This window comes from Anneissia japonica, unplaced genomic scaffold (genome assembly GCF_011630105.1).
Source record: "Anneissia japonica isolate Jap-2015-1 unplaced genomic scaffold, ASM1163010v1 scaffold287634_len692169_cov176, whole genome shotgun sequence".
Lineage (NCBI taxonomy): Eukaryota > Metazoa > Echinodermata > Crinoidea > Comatulida > Comatulidae > Anneissia > Anneissia japonica.
In genome coordinates this window covers 542,748-568,065 of record NW_022739883.1, presented here as the reverse complement: position 1 = coordinate 568,065, position 25,318 = coordinate 542,748, and the positions used below count along the sequence as shown (strand labels likewise).

Below are 25,318 nucleotides of genomic sequence, written 5' to 3'. Positions count from 1 at the left end.
ATATAGAAACTATCAAGAGAACTATTTCGCCAAACGATCAGTTGAGGGGGGCCTCGATGATCAGTTGAGGGACGCTAATTCCACCGAGTTAAAATCTCCAAGTAGTATCACATTATTCAGTTCCATATTGATACAATTTTGACCTTTGCTCGAATACAAAACTAAATGCATTAATCATTACTTTTACTAATTCTACAAGTTGTCACTTTACAAATAAGTTTCAAAGATATGAACTGAAATTGGATCATTATTACTGTACGTTCCAAAGTACTGTATACCTTAAATGTTCATGTTCGTTTACATACATATATAATATTCATTAGCTAACATGTCAATTCATATTAATACATTTCACATGTTTATTGTTCCTTCCAATTGAAGACAAGCTTTTTTTAACACACTTTCTTCACTACATTCCAACAGAATTTCCTTTTTTAACTTTTCATAACCAAAATAATGTAATTCAAATGTCATTTCCTCCGACCATGTTTCTTTAAAAGTCTTCTCTGTTGTTGTTTACTTTTACTAAATGCTTGTGGATCACATTTGGAGAGTTTCTTTAATTTCTGCTTCCTCGCCTTTAGTTTCATCCAGAATTTCTGTCTCGTAATATCCGAGCTATGCCTGTGAAATGTCAGAGATAAATGCAATCAACTACTTTATCTTCAAAAACAATCTTTATAATAGTATAAATTAATACAAGGACTGAAAAAATCATTGATACCAATCTTCTTACCATTTGCTTTTATTAGATAAAGTTTTCTTTGTTTTCTTTATATTTATTTTTTCCTCTTCTTCACTATTTGAACCTTCCTCACTGTCTTCTACATTCTCTTCATCTTCATATTCAAACTTAAAAATAAAATTTAGTAGGCATGATTCATCATATATAGGGACTATACATATTTGCAGGGTTATACAGTATTACATCATTCAGTTTAAATATAATAAGCTTACCTTATTTGCTCCCAAGCCACCATGCTCAGACAAATCTACCTTGGTAACTGTTGTCACAGTAACTGTGTGGTGTGCATGATCAAACACCTCTGCTTTACTTTTCTGTTTTAATTCACTTTCAAAATCTGCAGAAGAAAGAAAATCAACATAATATAAAATCCAAAATACTCCTTCTTAGACTCACATCTTAGTTGGCAACCAAATGTAAATTGAAGTGTCTATGTTATCAAGATTAACAAAAAAAAACATTTCTTCCTAACCTTTTGGAAAATACAGTTCTGTGTTGCTAAGCAACTCCTTCTTGGCATCTCTTCGTTCTTTTCTTGCTTGTAGTTTTTCTTCCTTTTGCCTTTCCAACGCAATTTTCTGAGCATGTTCCCTTCGTTCTTTTTTTCTTCGTTGAAAACCAGTTAAAAAGTCACTAGATTTTAACAGAAATATATATACATCACTACATGCATAAAGGAAGCCTACATAAGGTACCATATTCAATCAAAGTGTTATTCTAATAATAGATATCACAACTAATTTACTGGTATTCATTCAAAATTACATACTATGGTGTGATGCTGCAGTCCAATCTAACCAAATGTCTGTGAGTTTGATCAAGTCAGATCTTAATGACTTATCATTAATGTATTCACAAGCGTAAGGTGGTCGTCAATACACTCCTCCCACTTTAAAAAGAGGTGACGATACCTTACAGAAATCAGTTGAATGAAGCATGGGCTCTGTAGATCACAAGCCCGGATGACCCCTTTATCTAGATGGAAAAGACAGATAACAGGAAAACAGGATGACAGCACTGTCGAAAAATTTGGATGGAAAATAATCTTCCATGAAACAAAATGTGTCATTATGTTTCATGGAAAATAATCTTCCATGAAACATAATGACACATTTCTTTGTAGAGAAAGTTGCTCAGAAAAGGCTTTGAACATTCTTCCAGGTCAGATCTAAGATCTGCCTGGGTCTCGGCCAAGCACCTCTCCAACCGCTACCATGATGGCCCACATGCCTGCCGCTGCTGATAGTTGAGTCTGCGGGCCGTCAAATTGAAGTCAACAAAAATTTGATGCCAATAAGTAGACCTCCTGAAGAAATGCTCTTCAAAGGCCTCAACAACATACTGCTGACCTTTCCGCCATTGCATTCCTGCCATCCCCCTTTGATGGGCACACTTGTTTATGTTGCTGACATGGGGTATGTTTCCAGATCACAGAAAATGTTATGGCCCACACTGTCATTATTAGTAGATTGCAGGTTAGAGTAGTGGGAAACAGCGTCCGGCACAGATTGTTCATAGAAGTTGGACACTTGGCAATAAACCCTAAGATTGTTGTAGATTCCCTCAGGACTGTGGGTGTGCCATTTGCTTGAGTTGTTGCTCTTTGTTCTAAGCATGCATCCTCTTCTTCTTGGAAGTTTATAGAATTGACCGAGTTTGAGGAGGTGGATGTACTTTATGGTACTACCAACAACTGCCTCCTCTGCACAATCAATGATGCCGTTCATTACACTTGCCTTAGTATAATGGGCCATGGCTGCTGTTGTAAAATAGCCAACAATCGGTACTTGTTTGTACTGGTTGATTGGTTCCTGGTGGACTATTGAACAAACATGTTGTTAGTATCAGCTTTGGATGCCATCCTTTTTCCGAGGGCTTCCCAGGGTTGGCTGTACAGTGCACAGGAAATAGATGCGCCAGTGTGCGTCGTATGATGACCTCCAGTGGGCTGATACTACATTCTCCCATTGTTTGAAGAGTATGTGGTGACACACTATACTGCTGTGCCACCAAGCTAGAAGCGACCAGCAGAAATAAGGGAAAATAAAATGGACTCAAAATCTCAGAAAGAGGTGTAGGTCGTTCTTCCGGGTGAGCTCTAAGACTGTGTTTCAGTCTAGCTAAAACCTGGCCCACCGTCTTCACTGTTTCTCAGAGCAGATGAGGCCTAGGCCTAGTCCCCCACCCCTCCTTCCCCCACTCGCTGGAGGATGCAGCCTGTGATACCTTGCACCACCACAGCGAATCCGGGGTCATTGCAGTTAGACCTCCATTCATTCAATTTCAATTCAAATTTAATTTTAGAAAAAATATAACAAAAATGGGATCGCTTCTACACTGCAAAGCCCTGCCAGTGGATTACAGTCGTTCATCATTTGTGTAGAAGCGTACGTTAGTCGTTCGTTACATTACAAGGCATGACAGACCAGACGAGGTGCAGGCCTAGGCCTAGCCCAGTGTGCCACAGATCATAGAGTAGCACTGCTGTGTGCGTGTGAGTGTAGCACTTTAAGCAGGCCTACCCTAGCCTAGCCTAATAGTACAGTGAGCTCACTCACTTTCGATCCTCCTCGTCAAATTTCAGGACAAGTTTACTGTTACGATTCTTCGGATTTTTATGCTTAAACCAATTTGACTTGGCTCTTGAAGCACCGCCCATAACTATGCTGAGTTAAGCAGAAAATTGTTCAACCGTCTCACTGAATCTCTCACCTCTTAGCCTATAAACACGTTTTTTCCCACGCTAGTCGTGTCGAAGTTCAAAGGGTAAAGTTAATTCCGGCCAGGAAGAAACTGGGCCTTATGAAAATAACACACTGCAAGCTTAAAACAGGTACACATAATTAGAAATTAATTCGTTATTTTTTACATTAATTTTACAAAAATTCTACTTCTGCATGATTTCGATTCGTATACATTCACCAGCAATCCGAATACTTGTGGAGGTAAAAAATAAACGTTGATTTACGCTTAGAAAGTTAGGCCTTGCCCAAAGTGCCTTGCAACTGTGCTGCTATTTTACCGACCAGGCTGAGCCTGGGCGGCCCTAGGGCACTAGGAGGGAATGCCCTAGCTCTTGGGCCTAGGAGGCCCCCTATTTCTGTCTGGGCATAGGCTGGAAACTTGGTTAAGGCCTAGGTGTAGGTAGTCCCGGCCCCACCCCCATTCATGTATGAATTGAATTAGTTAGGATTAGGCTAGTCCATTCCTAAAAAGCCTCCCAACGATGATTAAAATAAATGTGGCTGTTGACGTTCTGCGCATTTTGTTCCTTTTGCTCAATTTAAGTTGCTGATGTAATCTAGAAGTCGTTTTAAAATGTGCGTGCAGTATGCAAACTGTGCAAGGATTCTTTCAGCATTTGTGGTAAAATGTACTGACATATATATTTATGAACTGATATTTTTATAATAGTTTGTGATTCAACATAATGTATTTTGTGAGAGATACGGAAATTCCAATATTTAATCGATTGGAATTTTGCAGATTCATCTGGTCTAGGCCTAGCCTACAGTAGGCCTCCTAACTAGGGCCTAGGCTAAGCATGTTTCTAACGAGTACTGTACATTGAAACCCATCTTTCAGGCTTTTATTTGGCAACTAACAAAATTAACCTTGTAAGACAAAGTATGTAGGCAAATTATATAGGACTTTATTTTATAATACTTTTCAATTTACAAGATAGGATTCCTGAACGTGGTTTTTCTTTTTATGAAATAAAAATCATTATCCAATGACAACGTCTTCTGATGATATTGCCTGGTAATTTTGTAAAATTGTAGTAAATCAGCAAAAACAGTTGATATGTTGTCATAAAAATAAATAATAGTTATATAACTTTATTTCTTATCAGTATTTTATTGATTTAGTCTTGTTTACTGTATAATTTTTTACAAAATGTATAATTGTATCATTGACATTTAATTATTGAAAGTCTTTGTGTGAAACAAACAAATAATGCCCCATATAAAAACCAAAGACTTTTTCCCACGTAGAGTTATTCTGGTAGATAACCTGGGTATAATCCCTGTTTTTTTTTTTTAGAAGTTTACTGCATTCATGAATGCTGTTAAGCATTATTGAACCAACAGCTTAAAATGTCTCATCTGAAATGTACACCTATATTGAACCAATTTTTATTAGCATTTCTAGGTAATGATGTTGAACACAAAAGAAACTGTTTAATGGGGTGATAAACTTTCCATCATGGCTACCACAAGGTAGGTTGAAAATAATAAAACACAATATTATTTTGACATTCATACTCAGCAATAGTTTGAGGTGTCAACCAATTGATATTATTCTCTCTGTAGATTAAATCATGCGTAGACTAATTTAGTATGTATTGCAAATTCAAGGACAATTTTCCAAAAATTAAAATTGTAATTTCAATAAAATAGTCATGTGATCCTAATCCTCAGTGAATACAATGTAAATTTTTATTTATTTTATTTATTCGACCAAGATAATAAGATAAACAGTACAATCAAGGAGGCATAAAATATTATTTTATACCCCCTTGGTACAATTAAAATCCAGCAAGACTACAATGAAGCAGCTATATGTACTGCAGCCAATTGCATGATTGAAAACTCAGGATCATTACATTGTCAATAATTTAGCAAGTAAGCTCAATTTTTTTTATGGTATGTGAAACTATTAAAGAAATATTATCCCTATTTAGGCTTGACCGTTTATTTCTTTTATTGGACACCGGTTCAACACCGGTGACTCGGAAAGCAGCGGCACAACAACTTGGAGAAGTCCAGAAACTTCACCCACAGGACTTGCATAATCTTCTATTTAAGGTAAACAGTATGTGTGTTCATAGCCAATCATAGAATGTAAATTTAAGGATGGTTACATTTTAACAGGCATTAAAGGATAAAAGTTATTATCTTGTCTTGTACGAATTTCAGTGTTTATTGTCTATTTTCACTCTGATAGTTTTTTTTCTGAATGTACAACTGCAGGTCCATGTGTACTTACGCAGCAGAACTTGGGATACTCGCATTGCCGCTGGCCAGGCAATCGAAGCAATCAGTCGCAATGTCCCCCAGTGGCAACCAGTTGTACCAGTTGTTAAAGTCGAAGATGGTGAGAAATATAATTTTGTTTATATTGTTAATAAAGCGCTGATTTCAATTGCTAATGGAATGCTGTACCCCAGGGGGCTTAGGATATATCCCATAGATATTAGTTCCAATTATCATAGTAATAATCAGTGCTGGCGCCAGCAGAGGAGGGGATAGGGGAGTCTGGACCCCCTGTCATCTGATGCCACAACAAGGTCATCGGATCAAAATTTAAAAAAATAATAATTTGCCTATCAGAATAACATTATTTTGATTGCCAATCTCTAATATTGTGGTCTAAAAGCACAGTTTGGACCATACAAAGCCATTATATATCTCCCTGTGAACCCTACCAGAGATTTTTTATTTCGGGACGCCGACTGAGGATATGTGGGCCTTTTGGTTCAGACTCCTCCGTCGGACATGTCAAACCACTTGTCGGAAAGTTCCTGGAGCCACCGCTGGTAATAATGTGAAGTGCATTAAAGGTGGCTGAAGCCGGGCACTCATTGCGTCGTACGACGAAACCAACTCCACTTCCCTGTGAGCGCTAGGGGATGCAACGCCATCTGCTGATTATCGATGGCATTCCGAGCGGATCATTATTAAAAATGATCCGTTGCAAACGGGTCATGGCATGCATTCTCAATAGAATCAAATCAACCGACGACCGTCAGTGCAGTGACTGCCTGGTTTTACTGTAATATGTGTTGTACAGTATATAAAAAACATATTATATTATTATTATAATACTCAAAGATTATTATTTGTTGTGTGTTACATTTGAACAAATTTTAGATGCAGGGGAAAGCTCTGCATCGACACTACCAAAAGACTCCCTCAATTTTGCTAAGTTTGATATCAACCGTGTGCTTCAGAAGGGTACCTCTCTCCTAGGATCATCAGGAATGGAGTATGAACAAGAGCTTGAAGAAACAGGTGAACATATCAACTTCAAATCAAATAGAATCAACTATAGTAGGATCATTCCACCATACAGACCACCACCACACTTTTAGTACTTGAAGTACACCCATAGAGGAAACAATAATACAATAAGAAACCACCATACAAATAGTATTAATAATGCTTTGTTGGTCCTCATTCTAATAGGAAATCGGAAATTCGGGCTGGGCCCCTGGGGACACACAGCAGCCGCAGTGCAGTGCCACCCAACTTAACTACAACATAACGAACACAAACGGATACAAGCGTTGTCCTTAATCTTTCTAATTTTAAATATGAGTGTTATTCGAGGAGCCAAGCAATCAGACTCCAGTTAAAACTCAACGCAGGCCTGGGTCTTAAGCACAAGAAGCAAGAACAATACCTCTCAGCCAACTGCTCAGCTCCACAACCACATTTGCAGTATGTGATATACACCTGTAAAAAACACAAGATTATAATTTGTGTTGCACCATACAGACCACCATCACGTTTGAAACAAGAATTGGAGACTCCATCATGCAAACCATCACTACTTACAGTATGTAATGTTCACATATAGAGGTGGTCTGATATTGTATTCATTCCCTGCCTTCTCATTCTCAACAGGAATTGACCCAAAGCAGAGACTAGCAAAACAGAGAAAACTACTTCAGAAGAAGCTTGGCCTAGATGTCGGTGGAGTCCTTGGCATGGATACCAATGATCTCTTCGATGATGATGATCTGGAGGTCAAGGATGAACCACAAAAGAGGAACCAGTTTCTCACGGTTCCTCAGGTATAAGGACTAATATTTTTAGTTTATTTGATTTTATTCATTTAGGCCAATGGGTCATTTTATGAAATCTTAATAATTATATATCTTTCCATCCGAAGACTGCTGCTGAAATAATGGAGCAAGAAATGGATCACTTGATGCCAGGTTTAAGCTCCCGGGAAAGAAACCGTGCCAAGCGGAAAGCTAGGATACTTGCTAAGCAACGTTCCAAAGACCATCCTGACAGCATCAGCTCAAGGTAGGCATATTTCATTTCACAATCAAGTGGCCTTATGAAAATATCTCAATCATAATAAAATACTATACATATGTAAAAAATTACTCAAATTTAAAGATACGCTGTGAGAAACATTTACTTTTCAATTTAAAAGTTTAATTCATTTTAAAGAATAAGATAAATTAAAGTAAATCCAAAACAAGTTCACTGGTTACAAACTTTTTATATTTAAAATTCATAACCTAAGAATATAGGATTGCAAGAGGTTCGAGTCTCAGTGTTTTGTTGAAATACAGTATCACGAACTAGAGGGTGTCTTCAAAAGGACATAAAAGGTATTCGTATCAAATGCGTCCTATTAAAACTATTTATGAATCTTGTGTTCTTTGACTTGATTCTTATTTCAGCTTTGAGGGCAGTTTTGATGAACCGCCAGGAAAACGGGCAAAGACTAGCACGCTGTCCAAGCAAGCATCCGTAAACGAAAGGACATCAGATACTAGCCAAGACAGCAGTGTATTTATCGAAGCGGTATGTATTAGGTGGTTCTTTTTTTTATTGTGATTTGATTTGTTGTACCTATAAGGCAGAAAGGATATTCTGACTGATGGCACTGAAAACAAATCCTCAGTAATTTATGCGCAAGTTTCATAAACTTATAAAATGCATCACATGATTATATTCCAGCCTGGTGATTGGCCGTTTATGGCGTTCTCCGAGCAGCTCTGTAATGATTTATTCCACCAGTCATGGGAAGTGCGACATGGAGCAGCAACAGGAATCAGGGAACTTGTTAAAACGCATGGAAAAAGCGGAGGAAAATCTTTAGAATATCAGGTATCGCAGGTAAATAAAGTCTAGTTTCTATAGAATCTCTATATAGTCTCTGCAGCGTTTTCACTGCAGTCCTTACATTGCATAGCTTTCCCCGACGCTTCCTGATTCAACTGACCAATCAGCTTTGCCAAATTAGTTGTACATTTACAACTTCTTTTACTGTAAAGATAACAAGTGTTTTTTTTTTGTTTATGTTTAGCAAGATGAGTTGAATCAGGCATGGCTTGAAGACATAGCACTTCGGTTACTCTGTGTCCTCGCTCTAGATCGCTTCGGGGACTTTGTGTCTGATGAGGTAATTATATAACAAAATTTATATATATATCTTTCAATTTTTTTCAGTAACATTTAAAGATTGATTGATGTGTCATTTCTTCCTATCCCACACTACAAGTTCCTTATAACTTCCTGAACTGTGGGACTTGTCAAATAGTTCCACCCAGTCTGACTACAATCAATTAACTTAAGGATTCACATACTTTAACCATTACAATCAGACAGTAAATAGAAAATGCTAATATATGCATATGAGTGGATTAAACTAAATCCTCATGTTTTGATTCTAGGTTGTTGCCCCAGTTAGAGAAACCTGTGCCCAAGCTTTGGGAGTGGTTCTTCATCACATGACAGAGGAATCAGTACATGGAGTGCTCAGCATTCTCCTACAGTTGTTCAACCAGCAGCAGTGGGAGGTTCGGCATGGTGGTCTAATCGGCCTCAAGTATCTTCTAGCTGTCAGAAAGGTGCTCACATTTTGGTCTTTGTTTTATTCCATTATCATTTAAATTTCAAGACTTTACAGTATATACAGTTCGCCTTCCAATTCGAGACCACCTTTAAGTTCCTGAAAGTGTGTGGGTCTTGTGGTTCATTCTTCAATTAGATATTTAGCTTCATGTTAAGAGATTGAAGATTGTTAATTGGTTCTTTGAAACAGTAGTGTCGGAATTAGAGTTAACAAACATGCTCTGAATATCAAAATTTAAAAGCCTTTTATATACCTCATTTTTTTAAATTTTATTTTACACAGGAAATGACAAGCAGTCTGCTGCCCTCTGTGTTGCAATGCATAATTGATGGACTGCAAGATTGCAATGACGATGTGATGTCCGTAGCTGCTGCTGCTTTGAATCCCGTTGCAGACACTCTAGTCAGAATCTGCCCAGACCAGGTCAGTAGTAACATTCATCTGCTTTTAGGGAGCTTTGGATTGCACAACGACTGTAGGACCTAGAACGTAGTGTCCTCAAAGAAGTCATCTGTGCATGCGAGAACGTTGAGTTCTTACCACCTGGATTCTATGGAACAGTTTGCCCTGATTTATGTTGTGCAGAAAATGTAGGTCACGGATGAGTGAATCAGTGCATTACATCATCACACATAGCAAAAGAATGTGATGATTTCTGGCCGTGTTATTTATCTTCATTGAGACAATTAAGTGTAGTTAGCAAAACTATGCAAACATTTTGAATTTGCGGGACATAAGTTAGTTCCTGGGACTTTTTTGTATGCTTGCAGGAGTACCAGAGGCCATGCTGATTTCCAAGAGATTCCTGCTACTCGCTATAACCTTGGGACCCTGGTTAAACAGAAGATAAAATAAGATCTATTCTACTTCTTGGTTTTTATCACTGTCATCACACTGATGGCTTCAGCACAATATCAATATGTTTGGCTTCAGAGAAAAGTGTCCTAAGAAATCAGGAATGAATACACTATAAATAATTTTTAAAATAAAAAGCAGAAACTAGACTAGATAAAATGCGAATGATAGAGGGCCTGTGAAATGCACTAAAAAAATGATTCACTTTCGTGGTTTTCAATAGGTTCCGGTGATCCTGAGGACACTGTGGGACACTCTGCTTGACCTTGATGACCTCACAGCCTCGACCAATAGCATCATGGTTCTGTTGTCCTCATTGCTTTCATATCCGATGGTTCACCAGAAGTGCTTTCATACACAATCCTTGGGAGAGCTTATTCCCCGCCTTTGGCCTTTTCTTTCACATACGATTCTTTCTGTACGGAAAGCTGCACTACAGACGTTACTCACACTCCTCAAGGCAGACACTTATGAGGTGAGTCAGCATGGCATGATGGGATACATTTGAAGCAGGATGTTTACATTAAAATTAGGTTTCTTAGTAATTGCTGTTATTGCTTGAACATAAGTATTATGGTTTTAGTAAATGGTGTTTAAATTTTGTTATATAATTAGTTATCGACTGATACTGGTTTGCCAGATGGCATAGACAGGAAGCTACTAGTCCACACATCAAGCGCCATGAACATCCTGTTTGATGGATACTGGCGCTAAACAAATCTACACTATTACTATTATAAATCAATTTTACATTATAGTTTCTTATTAAATTATACTATCATCACTCAATTTTAAAGTCTATTTTATGAAATTAACCCACTGGAGCATAAGTTTCCTTTAGTGGAACTTACCTTTGGAAAATAAATGGAATCGTCTATTCAAGCACAGTCTTATGTAATGAGTAATTGACGTCATTCAGTAGCTGTTGAATGAGAAGGGGCTTAGAATGTTGTTGTTTGTACTAGGTTCCAGTTGGTACATGGTTGCCAGTGATTCTTCAAGATGCCATGCGGCATATCTTTCAACGCTGCCTTGTAGAAACAACAAGTGATACATTGGATCTTATCCAAGAGGTAAGTTATTGCAACTGGTTCATGCTCCCCTTACCCCACACACACTAATATTCTAAAAATTAAAAATAGAGGGAAAAGGCAATTACAATCAAATTTAAGTTTAAGAGCACTATTTCTGGCCATTTAGTAATGTCATATATAAAATTTTTGTATTAGTTTGTATCTATGTAATTCCCTCTTCATGTTTCCTTGTTCCCTGTATTTCAAATTCCTAAATGCGCTACTGTAGACGTGCAGTATGTTCCTTTTTGTGCAATATGCATGTTAAACAACACAGTATACTATTTCAAAAATAGTAAGGATTGTCTTTATGGACTTGCCATACCACCATCAGAAGAACCCCACTGAAAATAGGTCTTTGAAATTTTGTCTTTCACACTAAGAAATTAGATTTTATCCATTAGTATTAATGTGTGCATGCTTTTTTCTTATGTAGGTTTGGGATGCCATTTTACAAAAAGCAGTGTTACAAAATATACTGCAAGCAACGATCCCATGGTACAGTGCATGGCTTAGTCTGTGTATGCAGTCATCAAAATTGCCACTAGACAGTAATCTTCTCATCAATTCTACCTATAGAAATAAGGTAATATAGGTCTCCCTCCAATTAAATATCACTATTGGGACCAGGGTTCCGTGGTCCATGGTCTTTCGTCGTAGAGGTCGCAGTCCTCTTTACCCTCCGCGCGTGTCATAAATTACACAGTGACGGATAAGAGATTACATCGCGATAGGCAAAAGCGGTACTATCATTTAACGTGATAGTACTTTTCCTCCCTGGAATTTATGAACTATCATACAACCTACATCATAGGAATGATGGTTGAGTTACTGCCCACTTGTTAACCAATCAGATGCCTGAAATATACTGTGTTTACATGTATGCGGTATATAGAATCGTGTGCCACAAATATGAGCATTAACAAGTATTGATACAGCATATTGTTAAATCTGATGAATTAAATATTTATCTGGATCATTATAACTTGTGATTTTTTTTTTTTTTTTATAATTAGACTGCAAACAAAAGTCCCAAAGGTCAACAACAAGTCAAAGAAAAATGTCAGGAATTTCTTGGCGGTGCTACATCAATTGCTGACGATAACGCAGAGCATGATTTGGCCGTAGTGCAGGCAAGGACCCGAGCTACACGGTAAGCATTGACCAAACTTAAACATTGTCTGTTTGGATAACCCAATATAAAATCCAATGACAAACACAAAGAAAGGGATACTCAATACCGGCCAATTTTGTCGTGAGACAAAAGTATTTGTATATAGCGACCTCTATGTAATACATAATCGCAAAATATAGTGCCCTCTTTGTTATTTTTTTTATTGTAGTGCAACAGCCATGGTTACTTTCCGCAGTCATTATTACTGCTATGCTAATGTATTAAGCATTTTTCTTTAATTAGTAAAAACATGTTGTTTTTAATTTTGCAGTTTGATTGGTAGATTGTCTGCTAGACTGACCTCTGAAATGGTTCACTTACCAGATCTGCCATTGGATGGTAATGCAGCCAGTTCCATTTGCCAATTACTAGAGCATTACCTGAGCAGTAATTCAGCGGTGCTGAGAATGGTCGTTGGTATGATTATTGAGGAATGGTCTGTACAGGATGAAGTAAGCAGTTCCTAAATCCCCCAGACTATCAAATTGTATTTGTTAAAGAACTGTTGTATGGCTTTATATACTGTAGTCATGATGTGCCTATATATGGTAATATCATAATGTTGACCATAATTCAGCACGCCACATACTTTGGTAGTGTGGACAAACCCTTACTTGTGCAATATTTGCACATAAATGCTCTGTCCACTTTATCGAGTTTCATGTGACAAATAAATGTGACATATACAGTATGGGCATGTCACAGACTTTGTGTCACATAACACATAATTGTGTGGACAAAGATCTGATTGATAAAAAAAAGTTCTTTATTTAATCTAATTTTCTTTTACTTGCTGGCATTGTTCTTTATTGTGATCAATGAAGCTTAAACAAATATACTTTAAAAAAAATATGAATTTGCATTTATTTAGTCTTGTAAGTGCACAGAATCTGTCAAGTTAAAACTGATGGAGATGTTGAATAACAATGTGTACTTCGAAGAAGTTTCCTCCTCATTTATGCGGATGCAGACTGAATGTAAGGTAAGTTTATTTGCAACTACGTATCACATAATCAAATGAAATTAAAATCAGTTGGTTAGGTTTACTATAAGCAGCCTGCTATTGGCCAGTTAAGTTTGAGCTTTGCTTGGCTGCTGTTGAAATCAATGGTTTTTTTAACCATAGTTATAGAGGCTATGGGAATCCTGGAATATGTCATCCATGCTAAATTTTTTTTTTTTTCAGGCCTTAGTTACAATGTGGATTGAAGCTCGGCCAGATTTGAGGAACAATAGTTTTCCAAAGTAAGTTGTCCCTTTTGGCTGGAATTGTACATTAAAAAAAGAACATAATTAATGACAAGTTGACTATACTGCCTACTTAAATGGAACTGTAGTAGATTGAAAAAAATGGAGTGTAGAAGTTCTTGTTTGGTCTTTACTGAGAATATTTGCTTAAACAATAAATGGAACCATCTTTTCTTAACTAGATTACCCTTGGAAAATATTAGAATATTCTTTCCAAGGGTATTGCGTAATGAAACCACAATATGCATGGCTTCATTTCTTTTTTATTTAGCTCCTAGCCTAGAGTGGTTGAAATATATGCCTGTATCATTAGAAATGATTAGAACAAGATTACTACTACCAGATTTATTTTGCTACAAATGTCTTAACAGTTTTGAAATATTTTAGCATGTTTACAGTAGACCAAGCCATACCATTTGCTGATTCCATTTACGGTATGCTGGGTCAAAGCCGAATGCACCCTAAGATGAAAGACAGTTTAACTCAGAAGTGCCAGAAAGTGCAGGCCGTTGGAGCAGAGGTCAGGAAAGAACAGCAAGTACTGACAGTTAGGTACTGTGAAGAAGTATTAACCTCTTGAAATTTGATCAAAGTAACCACTTGAATATGTGAAGCAGTATTAACCTCTATGAGTGTTTTTGTTAATAACCACTTGAATAGCCTGTTTATCATGCAAAGTTTTTTACCCATATCTTACAGAGTGCAGTGCTGTCTGGCAGCAGCAGCAGTAAGTTTGAAATTCCTACCAGAAAAGTTAAACCCTATCATCAAGCCTCTGATGGAGGCGATTAAGAAGGAGTGGAACCCACTTATACAGGTAACAATTACACCTGCTTCAAACTATAAAATCTGTATTGAGTTTACCTTATATAGAAACAAGGGTCATTATAATAGAATTTTCTTACTGATAGATGTTCAAGTGAGTGGTGAATATAGCAATCCAAGGTATATAGTGCATTAAATTTATACAAACATTTTTTGCCCTCGATATATTCTAATCTCTTTATATAATGAATTTAATTTTTAGAGTCGAGCAGCAACAGCGCTGGCAAAACTACTTGAACAATGCATTTCCAGGACTCCATGCCCTAACCCGAAAATAATCAAAAACCTTTGTTCATTTCTTTGCTGTGATTCAACTCAAACTCCAAACGTTGTGACCCCAATCAACCCACTTGAAATGCAAATGACCTGCTCTGGGTCATCATCCTCACGGCCAACAACTCCAATCAACACGCCACTTGTTATGGAAGCAGCTGTTTGTGGGAAGACTTATGGAATACTGACCCTTGCCAAACAGCAACAGGTATGTAAAATCTTTCAATTACATATGACATTTTCCTCGTGTTAAATTTTGTTATGGTGGATTTATAGTGTAATGCTTATACATATACTTACTGTATTGGAATGCATAACTGCTAATGTAAATTGTTTATGTTGCAGAGTTTTACGTCATCATCATAGCCTACAAGCTAACATTTACTTCATTATTTAATCCGATGATCGGGGTAATGATAATATGAAGCGCATAGAGGGCTTAGCAATATGTGCTATATAAGTCTACCATTATTATTATTATTATGTAAAGCAGGGCACGTTCTGCACCGACACTTTTCTATGGAGACAATCACAATGAAGCATGTGATGGATTTTTTTCAATGACAACCCGTGCAGACAGCCACCACACAATCAGCAGATGGCATTGCGTCGTCAAGTGCTCACACAGAACAAAGATGGACCCATCAGCCATCTGTCGATTGATGCAGTGTTTGTCTGTCTTAAATCCCTATGAGTGGAGAATGTTAAGCATTGTGTAAGTCTGAGTGGAGGAGGCTGAACTTTGTGGAAGACCTTGCAAGTACCATATATTTAATATTTCTCACTCTCAGTTAAACTTTGTTTTTTTCAGGCGGCAGCATTATCTGCTGTGTCTAGACGGGCAGCATTCGCTAAATCACGCAGCAAACACAGCAATACAAGCCAAAATTCAAGTGTAGAAACGAGTGTCGAAATTCCAAACTTTAGTGATATTATGAGCGAGGCGAAAGAGCAGGAGAAGCTTCAGCGTCGAGGGGCAGAGTTTGCTGTCGGAAGCCTGGCGCTTCATTTTGGTGATAGGTTGTTTGTTGTTCTTGACAAGCTTTGGATGACGATCACCAGTGTTTTGCAAACAAATATAAAGCCACATAAATTTGGTATTTATTTATTTTGTATTCCAAGTATATATAACTATAGAACCATCTTTGCTTATTTTTTTATCCTTATATTCTATTATTATTCTTATTATTGTTATTGTTATTATCAACCACAGTTGCTAGTTTTTGTACACTTTAAAAATGTGACTTATACCTGATTTACATATTCATTGCCCCTACACTCATAAAATGTTCCTTCAAATTTTTGCCTATTTTCTTTCTTCACAGATGCCACCTTTTATGAAGACAAAAATGACCTTGCTCAAGAGATTGTAAATTCTTTCCAAGTTCTAGAGGTTATATCACCAAACACACACCAAAACCTTAACCCGCAGGTAAAGATTTGGAATAAGCTACCATGCATATTGAGCCTGGTTTCTGTAAAAGAGTTTTCGGCAATCCTGATTGGTCAGTTGAATGAGGGAGCCTTCTTGATTGCTTTTGGGATAGCTATGTAGTGTAAAACTTGCAGTGAAAACACTGTAGTAAAGAATTAGGCTTTATCACCTTTGATTCCTGGTAAAGAATATTGACTTCCAATGATACATATATCAAAGTTTTCTTTGATTTACCATGTTCTCCAATTACTTTAATTTTACAGTTAGAAAGTCTACTTCCATATATCATTGCCTGTCTGAGTTACCCATACACAGCTGTCCGCCATCTTGCCTCTCGTTGCCTTGGAGTATTAAGCAAAGTGTCAACAGTAGCCTGTATGAATAAGATATTAGAGGATGTTAAACCAATGCTTGATGCAGCAGACAATGAGATCAAACGTCAGGGTGCGATTGAGGCTTTAGCTAGTATCCTTTCATTAAGATCACAAATGTTTGTATAGGTGTAATGTAATTGTTATATTTATGTGGTATTATACATATGTTATTTTGAACACCGTGTAACAACTAGATGTATCTGGATAAAACCGGATCAATCTAGTTTTGGTTAAAGAATTGTTGTTGTCTTGACACCACCTTCAGATGTTATTGACCTTTTGGGCATTGATCTTGTGCCTTATATCGTGCTCCTGGTTGTACCAGTCCTAGGTAGAATGAGTGATCAAGTAGAGTGCGTTCGTTTGATGGCCACACAGTGCTTTGCGACACTCATCCGGCTTATGCCTCTAGAGGTGAGTATATCATCCTGAAAAGCACAATGTAAAATCATAATAAGAGTTTAATAAGATGGCTGGCTGCACCTCCATAAGCAAAAAGATTCCTGCATTTGCCATACAAAGCAGTACTGTGCTATAATGGGCTTGATCATTCTATATCACAGTCAAAAATCAGAAGACAAATTGTTGAAAGTTTACTTTTATTTAATTTTCACCAACAACTTTATTTTTTCCAGGCTGGTATTCCAGACCCACCTTCAATGACAGCAACCTTGATAGAGCAGAAGGTGCGAGAGAGGTGCTTCTTAGAACAATTGTTAGATAGCAGTAAGTTAGAGAATTACAGGGTACCAGTAGCAATCAAAGCTGAACTCCGCAAATACCAACAGGTATGGGAAGAAGCAGTGACATTAAATAATATATTTATCTGCTGTATGCAATGCTCTTAAGGTCACTAATTAAAATTTTTTTAAATTTTTTTAAGGATGGTATTAACTGGCTGGCTTTTCTGAATAAGTACAAATTACATGGAATTCTCTGTGATGACATGGGCTTAGGCAAGACATTAATGTCTCTTTGTATCATTGCTGGAGATCACTTCCTGCGACAAAAGGAATACAAAGTAAGTGGAGAGTTGTAGAGGGTTGATTGCTGGTAAATATCACTAAGATTAATCTATTTTTAGCCATTTGACCAAAGTAATGGGATCAATATGAATTAGGAGGCCGAGTATTGCTGATTTGAGTTAATGGGTTCACATATATTTTATCAGTGTTGTTTTGTTATCTTTAAGGCTTCCCAGAACCCAGCTTGTGCCCGGCTTCCATCCATTGTGATCTGCCCGACCACATTGACAGGTCACTGGGTGTACGAAGTAGAGAAGTTTTGTGCCAAGGAGCACCTCCACCCTCTGCATTATACTGGACCCCCAAATGAACGCATCAGGTAAGAGTAGTAGTGCATACTGTACATTATATTAAAGGTTAAAGGTTATACATTTACATTGCGCAAAATACAGGAGTCTCTATGCGCAAAACAAGTGAGCAGTTGTAATTGGAAAAAAAAACAAGAAAAGAGGGCATATATTTATCAAGAAGCCAAACGATGCACACATTAGGTAAAAACACTGGCATGTCTAAGTTTGGGCCCTGGAAAAATTAGGAATTTTAATGATTCTTTTGTAATTTCAATCTTGATTTTCTTTCAGATTGAGAAGTAAGATGAAGCGTTGCAACTTAGTAGTGGTTTCTTATGATATACTCAGAAATGATATTGATTTCTTCGGGTTAGTTTTCATCAATTCATTTTCCTCAAATGTCTATGTAAAGAAAGATATATAATTTCTCTTTAATAATCTGTTTGATTTTCAAACTGTGAATTATTTTCTTATCGTTCAGAGATATCAAATGGAACTATTGTATTCTGGATGAAGGGCATATTATCAAGAATGGCAAAACAAAAATAGCTAAATCTATTAAGCAGCTTATAGCAAACCACAGACTGATCTTATCTGGCACACCTATTCAGGTAATGGAATCTCCTTATATTGAAAAGCGTCATTAAGTTTAGGATTATTTTTCTTGTTTTAATTATTTTTTTTTATTTTAAAAGTAAAATATATAATGTAAATGTACATATAGTTAAATGCATTAAGTATTAAATTTAATTGTATCAACATAAGCATACTTTTTCTTTTATAGAATAATGTCCTGGAGTTGTGGTCATTGTTTGATTTTTTAATGCCTGGATTTCTGGGGACTGAAAAACAGTTCATTGCTCGTTATGCTAAGCCAATTCTACAAAGCAAAGATGCAAAGAGCTCCACCAAAGAACAAGAAGCTGGTAAGAATCATAAACCTGGCGCTCTATTAGAATTTGAATAGGTTTAAAAACTTGAGCACATGTTCGATATGGATGCCTTTTACGTTCTTTTGAAGGGCGCCCTCTAATTTGTGGTAATACTTTTCGAGATAGGATTCTGTTTCAACTAAATCTCAACAGTCCGACTTCTTGCAATTCTATACACTTTAGTTGGACCCTGATAAACTTCTTGGACACTTGCCTGCAAATATCTTCTGCATGATGATAATAAAGATGATTTTGACAATGATTTTATAGTGATGATGATGATAATGATATAATAATGATGATGTTACTCCCATCAAGTATATTTCTCCTGTCCATAGGTGCTCTTGCAATGGAAGCCCTCCATCGACAGGTTCTTCCATTCCTCCTGCGTCGACTCAAAGAAGATGTACTAGATGATCTTCCACCCAAAATCATCCAGGATTATTACTGTGAGCTGAGTCCCCTCCAGGTAGGTGGAGCAACGTGAATGACATTCTATATAACATGTCAGTCATATGCAAGTATTCAGGATGCAAAACCCTCCAAGTTTTGACAAGGATTTGGTTCCTGCATGAGCAGTTTACAGACAGAAAAGCCTTCAAACGTACATTAGTGTTACCTTTTAGAGAAGGACTTAACACAGTAATGGAGAAATGAACCTGATTGGTTAATTGATTGATTGATATCATTGTGTTCTTTCTTAACAGGTTCAACTCTACGAGGACTTTGCTAAGTCAAGAGCCAAGAGGGGGGTTGAGGATGCTGTCCATAGCAACGAAGGTGAAAATAAACAAAGAATTCCACAGAAAGGATCCACACACATTTTCCAGGTCTGTACCAATAATCTATTTGTAAGAATTATAGTATTGTTAATTAACCTCAATTGGTAATGTGCACTTTGAGTAAATAAGGCCACTGAACATTGTATTCTGCTGTGGATAATGACTACACACATCCTTGTTGTGACTGAAGTGAAATGCAATAATAATATTAATGACATACTCAGTTGCAGCATTGTGCTTTTCCAAAACAATTATTCATGTAAATTATATCAGAATTAAAAAATTCTGGTTATCAAAGTTAAAAGTTACATGTAGACTATTCTTTGCACCCACACATACTTACCAGTTGAGAAGTATTGTTGAGGGGGTGTTTGTTTGAGGGGTACATTTATTGCAATTGAGGCTCTTGAGGGGGATGTTTATTGAAAGCGGGGCGTTTATTTGAATAAATACGGTATGTTATTTTGTACATCAGGCACTCCAATATCTTCGTAAAGTTTGTAACCATCCATTATTAGTGGTGAATCAGAAGCATCCACAGTACGATAACATCACTCGGCAATTAAAGGAGCAGAACTCATCACTCAATGACATCCAACATGCACCGAAGCTAACTGCTCTCAAGTAAGCTCCACTTTTCTTAGTCAAGTTTATATTTTATTCAGGTTTAGGCACAAGGGCAAAGGATGTGACAAGCTTTCGTCCACACTTTGGACCTCTTCAGGAATTATCTCAGTCTCTTGGGGAAGTCCACAATGTAGAAGAAAGACAGAGAATTTAATAAATTTATGGGTAGTCTTTAAAGTGCTGAGTGTATTGACATATTGACAAAATCAACTCCACTCCCTAAGTCCCATAAAGAGAGTAGCAGGTGTACTTGCTAGTAGCAGGTGTACTTGCTGTTGGAAGTGAGGGAAATAAAAATATGTATTGTTTTAATTTAGATTAATGTAGCTACAGTTGCTATTCATTATTCATTACCGATGATTTTATGTACAGTATTTTACTACTGGCTTGTTATTTTTTAGACAACTTCTACTTGACTGCGGCATAGGTGGTAATGATGAGGACAACCAGGATGAGATCGGTGGCGCTGTTGTCTGTCAACATCGAGTGCTACTCTTCTGCCAGCTGAAGAGCATGCTGGACATTGTGGAGAAAGACCTTCTGAAGTAAGTAAATGCTAACCTGTCAATGTGACAGCTATTGATTGAAATCGTGGGAAGGGTTGAGTGGTTAAGGTGCTTGCCTTCCAATTCCAGGGTCCTGGGTTCAATTCCTGTCACGGTAACAGGATTGTTTCTGAGACTTGACTACGATGAGAATCTTGTGCTTATGTTGGACTTGTGAAGGGATATGCCACTTAAAGAAGTGACTGTTGCTCCTTGGGCCTAAAACAATTGATACAATCAATAAATCTCATTGTAAAACTCTTTATTGTGTAACTTACAACAGCCAGCACATTTTAAAACTAATTAGCTGCTGTTTTTCAGATCCCATCTACCAAAAGTAACTTACAGGCGCTTAGATGGAAGTGTCCCAGCTGGTAGTAGGCATGACATTGTAAACAGGTATCTGCATCATAATTATAAATTTTTATAGTAATTATAACATTTATTACATTATATAACATTAATTTTCAGAATATTCTTTATAAGTGCTTTCTAGTTTTTAGTACACATGATTATGTCAAAGGTTAAGACAAAATAGACCATTATACAGCTTGTACTATTTTCTGATTTTTTAAAAAAGTGTTAATTACTTAATAGTTTTGATTAGTATTAGGGTACATAGTAGATGATTACTGCAATCACTCTGCAACAACTATTTAACAATAAAACTATAAAATGCAGATGGTAGCTATGTACATTTATGTTCATATGCCATGATCTTTGACATGTAGACATGCACTTGAAACTATAAGGTGTTTATTATTACTGTATGGTTGGTATATTATAGCAAAATACTGCAACCACATTTCAACAACTATTAATAAAACTCTATGAAATTAAGATGATAAAGCTGTTTTTTCCCTTGATCTTGACAAACCTAAAACTATAATGTGATATATTATTTTCATATCTCTTTTAAAGGTTTAACAATGACCCATCTATTGATATTCTTTTACTAACAACACACGTTGGTGGCCTTGGGCTCAATTTAACTGGGGCAGACACTGTGATTTTTGTGGAACATGATTGGAATCCAACAAAGGATTTGCAGGTAGGCTGCGTACCGTTATACAAACAGAACAGATTGGCATTTAATTTTTTGTTTAATTCCAACCATAATTTTCAATCCAGCAAAGCAGCAATATTGTGTGTTATACATATGTTTCAGTAAACAGTATTTTACTGCATGTGTCTTGTTTCATAATAGTATCAGTATGTTGTACATTGAATTTGCACTTATTGGATGATAACATTTCTTTTTTAAATTTCTAGGCAATGGATCGTGCACATAGGATTGGTCAGAAAAAGGTAGTGAACGTATATCGTTTGATCACCAAGGGAACCTTAGAAGAGAAAATAATGGGGTGAGTAAAATATTTTTTTAACGTTATAGTAATAAAATTTGTGGGGCTGAGATCAGGGGTGGTGTCAGCTGGGCCAGGAGATCCCCGTCTGTCGGGGGAAAGACATAATTCGTCGGGCAGAAGAAAAAATTATTTGTAATGTTTACATATTAGTAGACTCTAAAATCGGTTAAATAAGCCTATGAAACCCCTAAATTGTCATAGTTTCCGGAGGATTCGTCCGCTGGATCACTTCACCCCATATATCACTTTTAGCAGATTTTGAGTGACGTCTGACCACACCCATTTACGCTCTCGTTGGGGACAGCAAAAGCCCATGTCAGACAAATCCTGGCACCACCATTAAACTATAGAACTCCACTATTTAAAAAAAATTAATTTCATGTTTTTACAGGCTTCAGAAGTTTAAAATGAACATTGCTAATACTGTCATAAGTCAAGACAACTCAGCCCTTCAGTCAATGGCTACAGAGCAGCTGCTAGATCTCTTCTCTCTAGACAAGGTAAAATGATTTTTAAAAAACCAGTTGTATGCCCATATATATTCATGATGTGTCTATATATGGTCATGATGTGATATCATAAATAGTATGAATGTTGTTTAATGTAATATTATAATCTATTTGGGATGAAAGTCTTTTTAATTTCACCTTATATTTCACTTTAGCGCTTATTAGAAAGCGGCACTTAAATATATCCTATGTGAAGCCGTCTAGATTATCAAATTTTCTTGGACAAAAAACTTTTGTATGCCCATATATAGTTATAATATACCCATATATGGCCATGATGTGATGTCATCAGGCCATATTTAGGCATGTCACATGTTTTTGTCAAATAAAATTTAATAGTCTGGACAGGATTTTATTGTTCACTTTTATAAGATATGAAAAAATGTGCTTGTTTTCCTATTTACCAGGGTAACCAGAGTTCCATTGATCAAACAGAGGAGAAGGACACACCCCAGTCCATGAAAGCAGTGATGTCTAACCTAGGCGAGCTGTGGGATGACAAGCAATATGAGAATGAGTATGACCTGTCCAGCTTTATGCAGTCACTAACATAAGTTGAGCGGGACTCATTAGCAACAATATGAGAATGAGTATGACCTGTCTAGCTTTATACAGTCACTAACATAAGTTGAGCGGGACTCGTTAGAAACAGTATGAGAATGAGTATGACCTGTCCAGCTTTATGCAATCACTAACATAAGTTGAGCGGGACTCATTAGAAACAGTATGAGAATGAGTATGACCTGTCCCGCTTTATGCAATCACTAACATAAGGTTGAGTGATACTCATTAGAAACAATATGAGAATGAGTATGACCTGTCCAGCTTTATACAGTCACTAACATAAGTTGAACAAGGCCTCAGGGGAAATTTGGGATGCAAACAATATGAGAATGACATATCATTTTGTTTAGGCTGTTTTGACCACAAAACAATTTTAATACTGTGCGCATGTACGAAAGGCAAAAATGAACAGATTGAGTGCACCGCACGGCGCAATGTTTGGACGATTTCATTATCCGAAAAGGGTATATAAAAATGCACTTCGTTAACTTGTGAACACTATTAAAAATAAATTCCCAATCTATTCATAACACTGTAAAAATGGACGTCCAATATCAAGCGTATTCATTTGTTGAATTTTAACAAGTCTTTGATTCAGCAGGTACCATATTTGTATCAGTTCACAAAATGTAACGCGCCTGGATTCCTGGGCCGGCTGTGACCTCTGTCAGTTTTCCTTTTTCAAAGCCTATAAGAAAATGCAAAAATGACGGAAGAAAATGTTATCCAATGAGATTATATTTAATATAGAAATGATTGCCTTTCTGTTTCTGCTTCAACCTTAAGCAAATGGATTGGTATAGGCAAAGTTATGACGTAAATAAACAACTCCACAAATCCCGCTGAAAACACGCTAATATCACTTATATTTTCGTAATTCAACCGAAAAATGACGGAGCTAAATATTTGAAAACAAATATTTTGTAAATTCTTTACAACAGCTATGTTTATAACTTTCTATAAACCGTTTCAACTTAAGTGATCCGACCTCTAGTTTTTAAGTTTCCGTTTTTGGAGTAACATTAGTTGATGTTTTGAAGAAACGCTAATGGTTAAGAGGTGGACCAAGCAAATCTAAGGAAATGCTGAGTTGGATGAACTGAGTAACACTCTGTTATTTAAGAGTAATATTCAATGTGGTGAATCAGAGCGATATCTAATAAAGTAATTATGATTGGTAAAGATGTAATATTCTGTGAAACAGTGGTGGTTCAAGGTTTTGCCTGCGGAGGGTTCGAGGGTTACATGGGGAAAAGCCATTTTGATTTTAGTGCCTCATAATGTGTAAAAATTATTTTGGAATTTTTTTCTCCTCAACGGTTTGTGTTAATTCTTGATGGTAGGAAGGAACTCTTCCACAATTGGGGGTAGGGGGCCCAGCCATCTCAAAATACTATTTTGAAATTTAATTTTGAACGAACATGGGCAATGTAGGCCTATAGAAATCTGAAAGTTGTGGAATTGAGCTGTTGCTAGGCAGTTAAAATGCTTACAGTGTGTTTGTTTTCTCAAAACTAAAAACCACTCCCTTATGTGATGCAAGACTTCGTTTATTGAGCATTTATGCTCTGTGTAAAGACTAGATTTTTTCACAATTCAATTCAATATGTATAAAATTTATTGTAAATACTTTTTAATAGGTTGTTTCCTTCTTTTTCTATTTTATATGTTATTAAATTAAGACATACTTTTATATTACATTTTCATTTTAGAAAAAAAATGTATTCGTGTTGAGAAGAAAACATGAGTGAAAAAGACATGCCTTATTTAAAGTTTATTTGAAAGAGATTAAAATCTTATACATTTCACTTGATCTTGTTCTTTTAATTCATGTGGTTGTTGTCAGCTCAGCCAGTAGCAAAATTAATTAATTCATTATATTTTCAAATCAGAAATAAAATCCATATTTTGTAAGCATGTACCTGATATTAGCAGTGGCGGATTCAAGAGGGGCGGGGGTGGGGGAGAGCCAGATACAATATCCTTGAAAAAAGCGGAATTCTAAGGTAATTTATCCTGAAAAGACAGAATTCTAAATAAATATAATAATAATTTATGTCGGAATGGCAAAATT

General features: G+C 36.6%; 2 protein-coding genes across 2 annotated transcripts; one reads left to right on the top strand and one right to left on the bottom strand.

Annotated features, from left to right (window-relative positions):
- Positions 1 to 162: 162 nt before the first annotated feature.
- Positions 163 to 3,499, bottom strand: LOC117118104 (nucleolar protein 12-like). Its single transcript, XM_033262600.1, has 5 exons — positions 3,304 to 3,499; positions 1,218 to 1,378; positions 958 to 1,082; positions 737 to 852; positions 163 to 624 (listed from the first exon to the last, which is right to left on the bottom strand). Exons 1-5 carry the CDS (start codon positions 3,402 to 3,404, stop codon positions 471 to 473), a joined length of 657 nt encoding a protein of 218 aa, XP_033118491.1. The 5' UTR covers positions 3,405 to 3,499; the 3' UTR covers positions 163 to 470.
- Position 3,500: 1 nt separating this feature from the next.
- LOC117118101 (TATA-binding protein-associated factor 172-like) lies at positions 3,501 to 25,052 on the top strand. The gene is made up of 41 exons (XM_033262596.1): positions 3,501 to 3,578; positions 4,889 to 4,965; positions 5,430 to 5,553; positions 5,719 to 5,842; positions 6,619 to 6,759; positions 7,375 to 7,544; positions 7,643 to 7,782; positions 8,169 to 8,292; positions 8,449 to 8,607; positions 8,798 to 8,893; positions 9,165 to 9,341; positions 9,629 to 9,769; positions 10,425 to 10,676; positions 11,167 to 11,274; positions 11,711 to 11,860; positions 12,291 to 12,427; positions 12,720 to 12,900; positions 13,320 to 13,430; positions 13,635 to 13,693; positions 14,084 to 14,248; positions 14,396 to 14,513; positions 14,724 to 15,002; positions 15,606 to 15,891; positions 16,120 to 16,226; positions 16,493 to 16,694; positions 16,869 to 17,017; positions 17,239 to 17,391; positions 17,487 to 17,624; positions 17,796 to 17,947; positions 18,210 to 18,287; positions 18,400 to 18,529; positions 18,703 to 18,844; positions 19,189 to 19,319; positions 19,558 to 19,680; positions 20,108 to 20,256; positions 20,661 to 20,804; positions 21,126 to 21,203; positions 21,726 to 21,855; positions 22,077 to 22,168; positions 22,563 to 22,671; positions 23,088 to 25,052. Exons 2-41 carry the CDS (start codon positions 4,952 to 4,954, stop codon positions 23,232 to 23,234), a joined length of 5,610 nt encoding a protein of 1,869 aa, XP_033118487.1. The 5' UTR covers positions 3,501 to 3,578; positions 4,889 to 4,951; the 3' UTR covers positions 23,235 to 25,052.
- Positions 25,053 to 25,318: the final 266 nt, after the last annotated feature.

Coding starts and splice junctions, on each gene's coding strand:
- LOC117118104 (XM_033262600.1), bottom strand. CDS start 3,404: ATGGGCGGTGCTTCAAGAGCCAAGTCAAATTGGTTTAAGCATAAAAAT. Junction 853..957: donor GTGGCTTGGGAGCAAATAAG/GTAAGCTTATTA, acceptor TTTATTTTTAAG/TTTGAATATGAAGATGAAGA. Junction 625..736: donor TTATCTAATAAAAGCAAATG/GTAAGAAGATTG, acceptor GACATTTCACAG/GCATAGCTCGGATATTACGA.
- LOC117118101 (XM_033262596.1), top strand. Junction 15,892..16,119: donor TATAAAGCCACATAAATTTG/GTATTTATTTAT, acceptor CTTTCTTCACAG/ATGCCACCTTTTATGAAGAC. Junction 19,681..20,107: donor GATCCACACACATTTTCCAG/GTCTGTACCAAT, acceptor TTTGTACATCAG/GCACTCCAATATCTTCGTAA.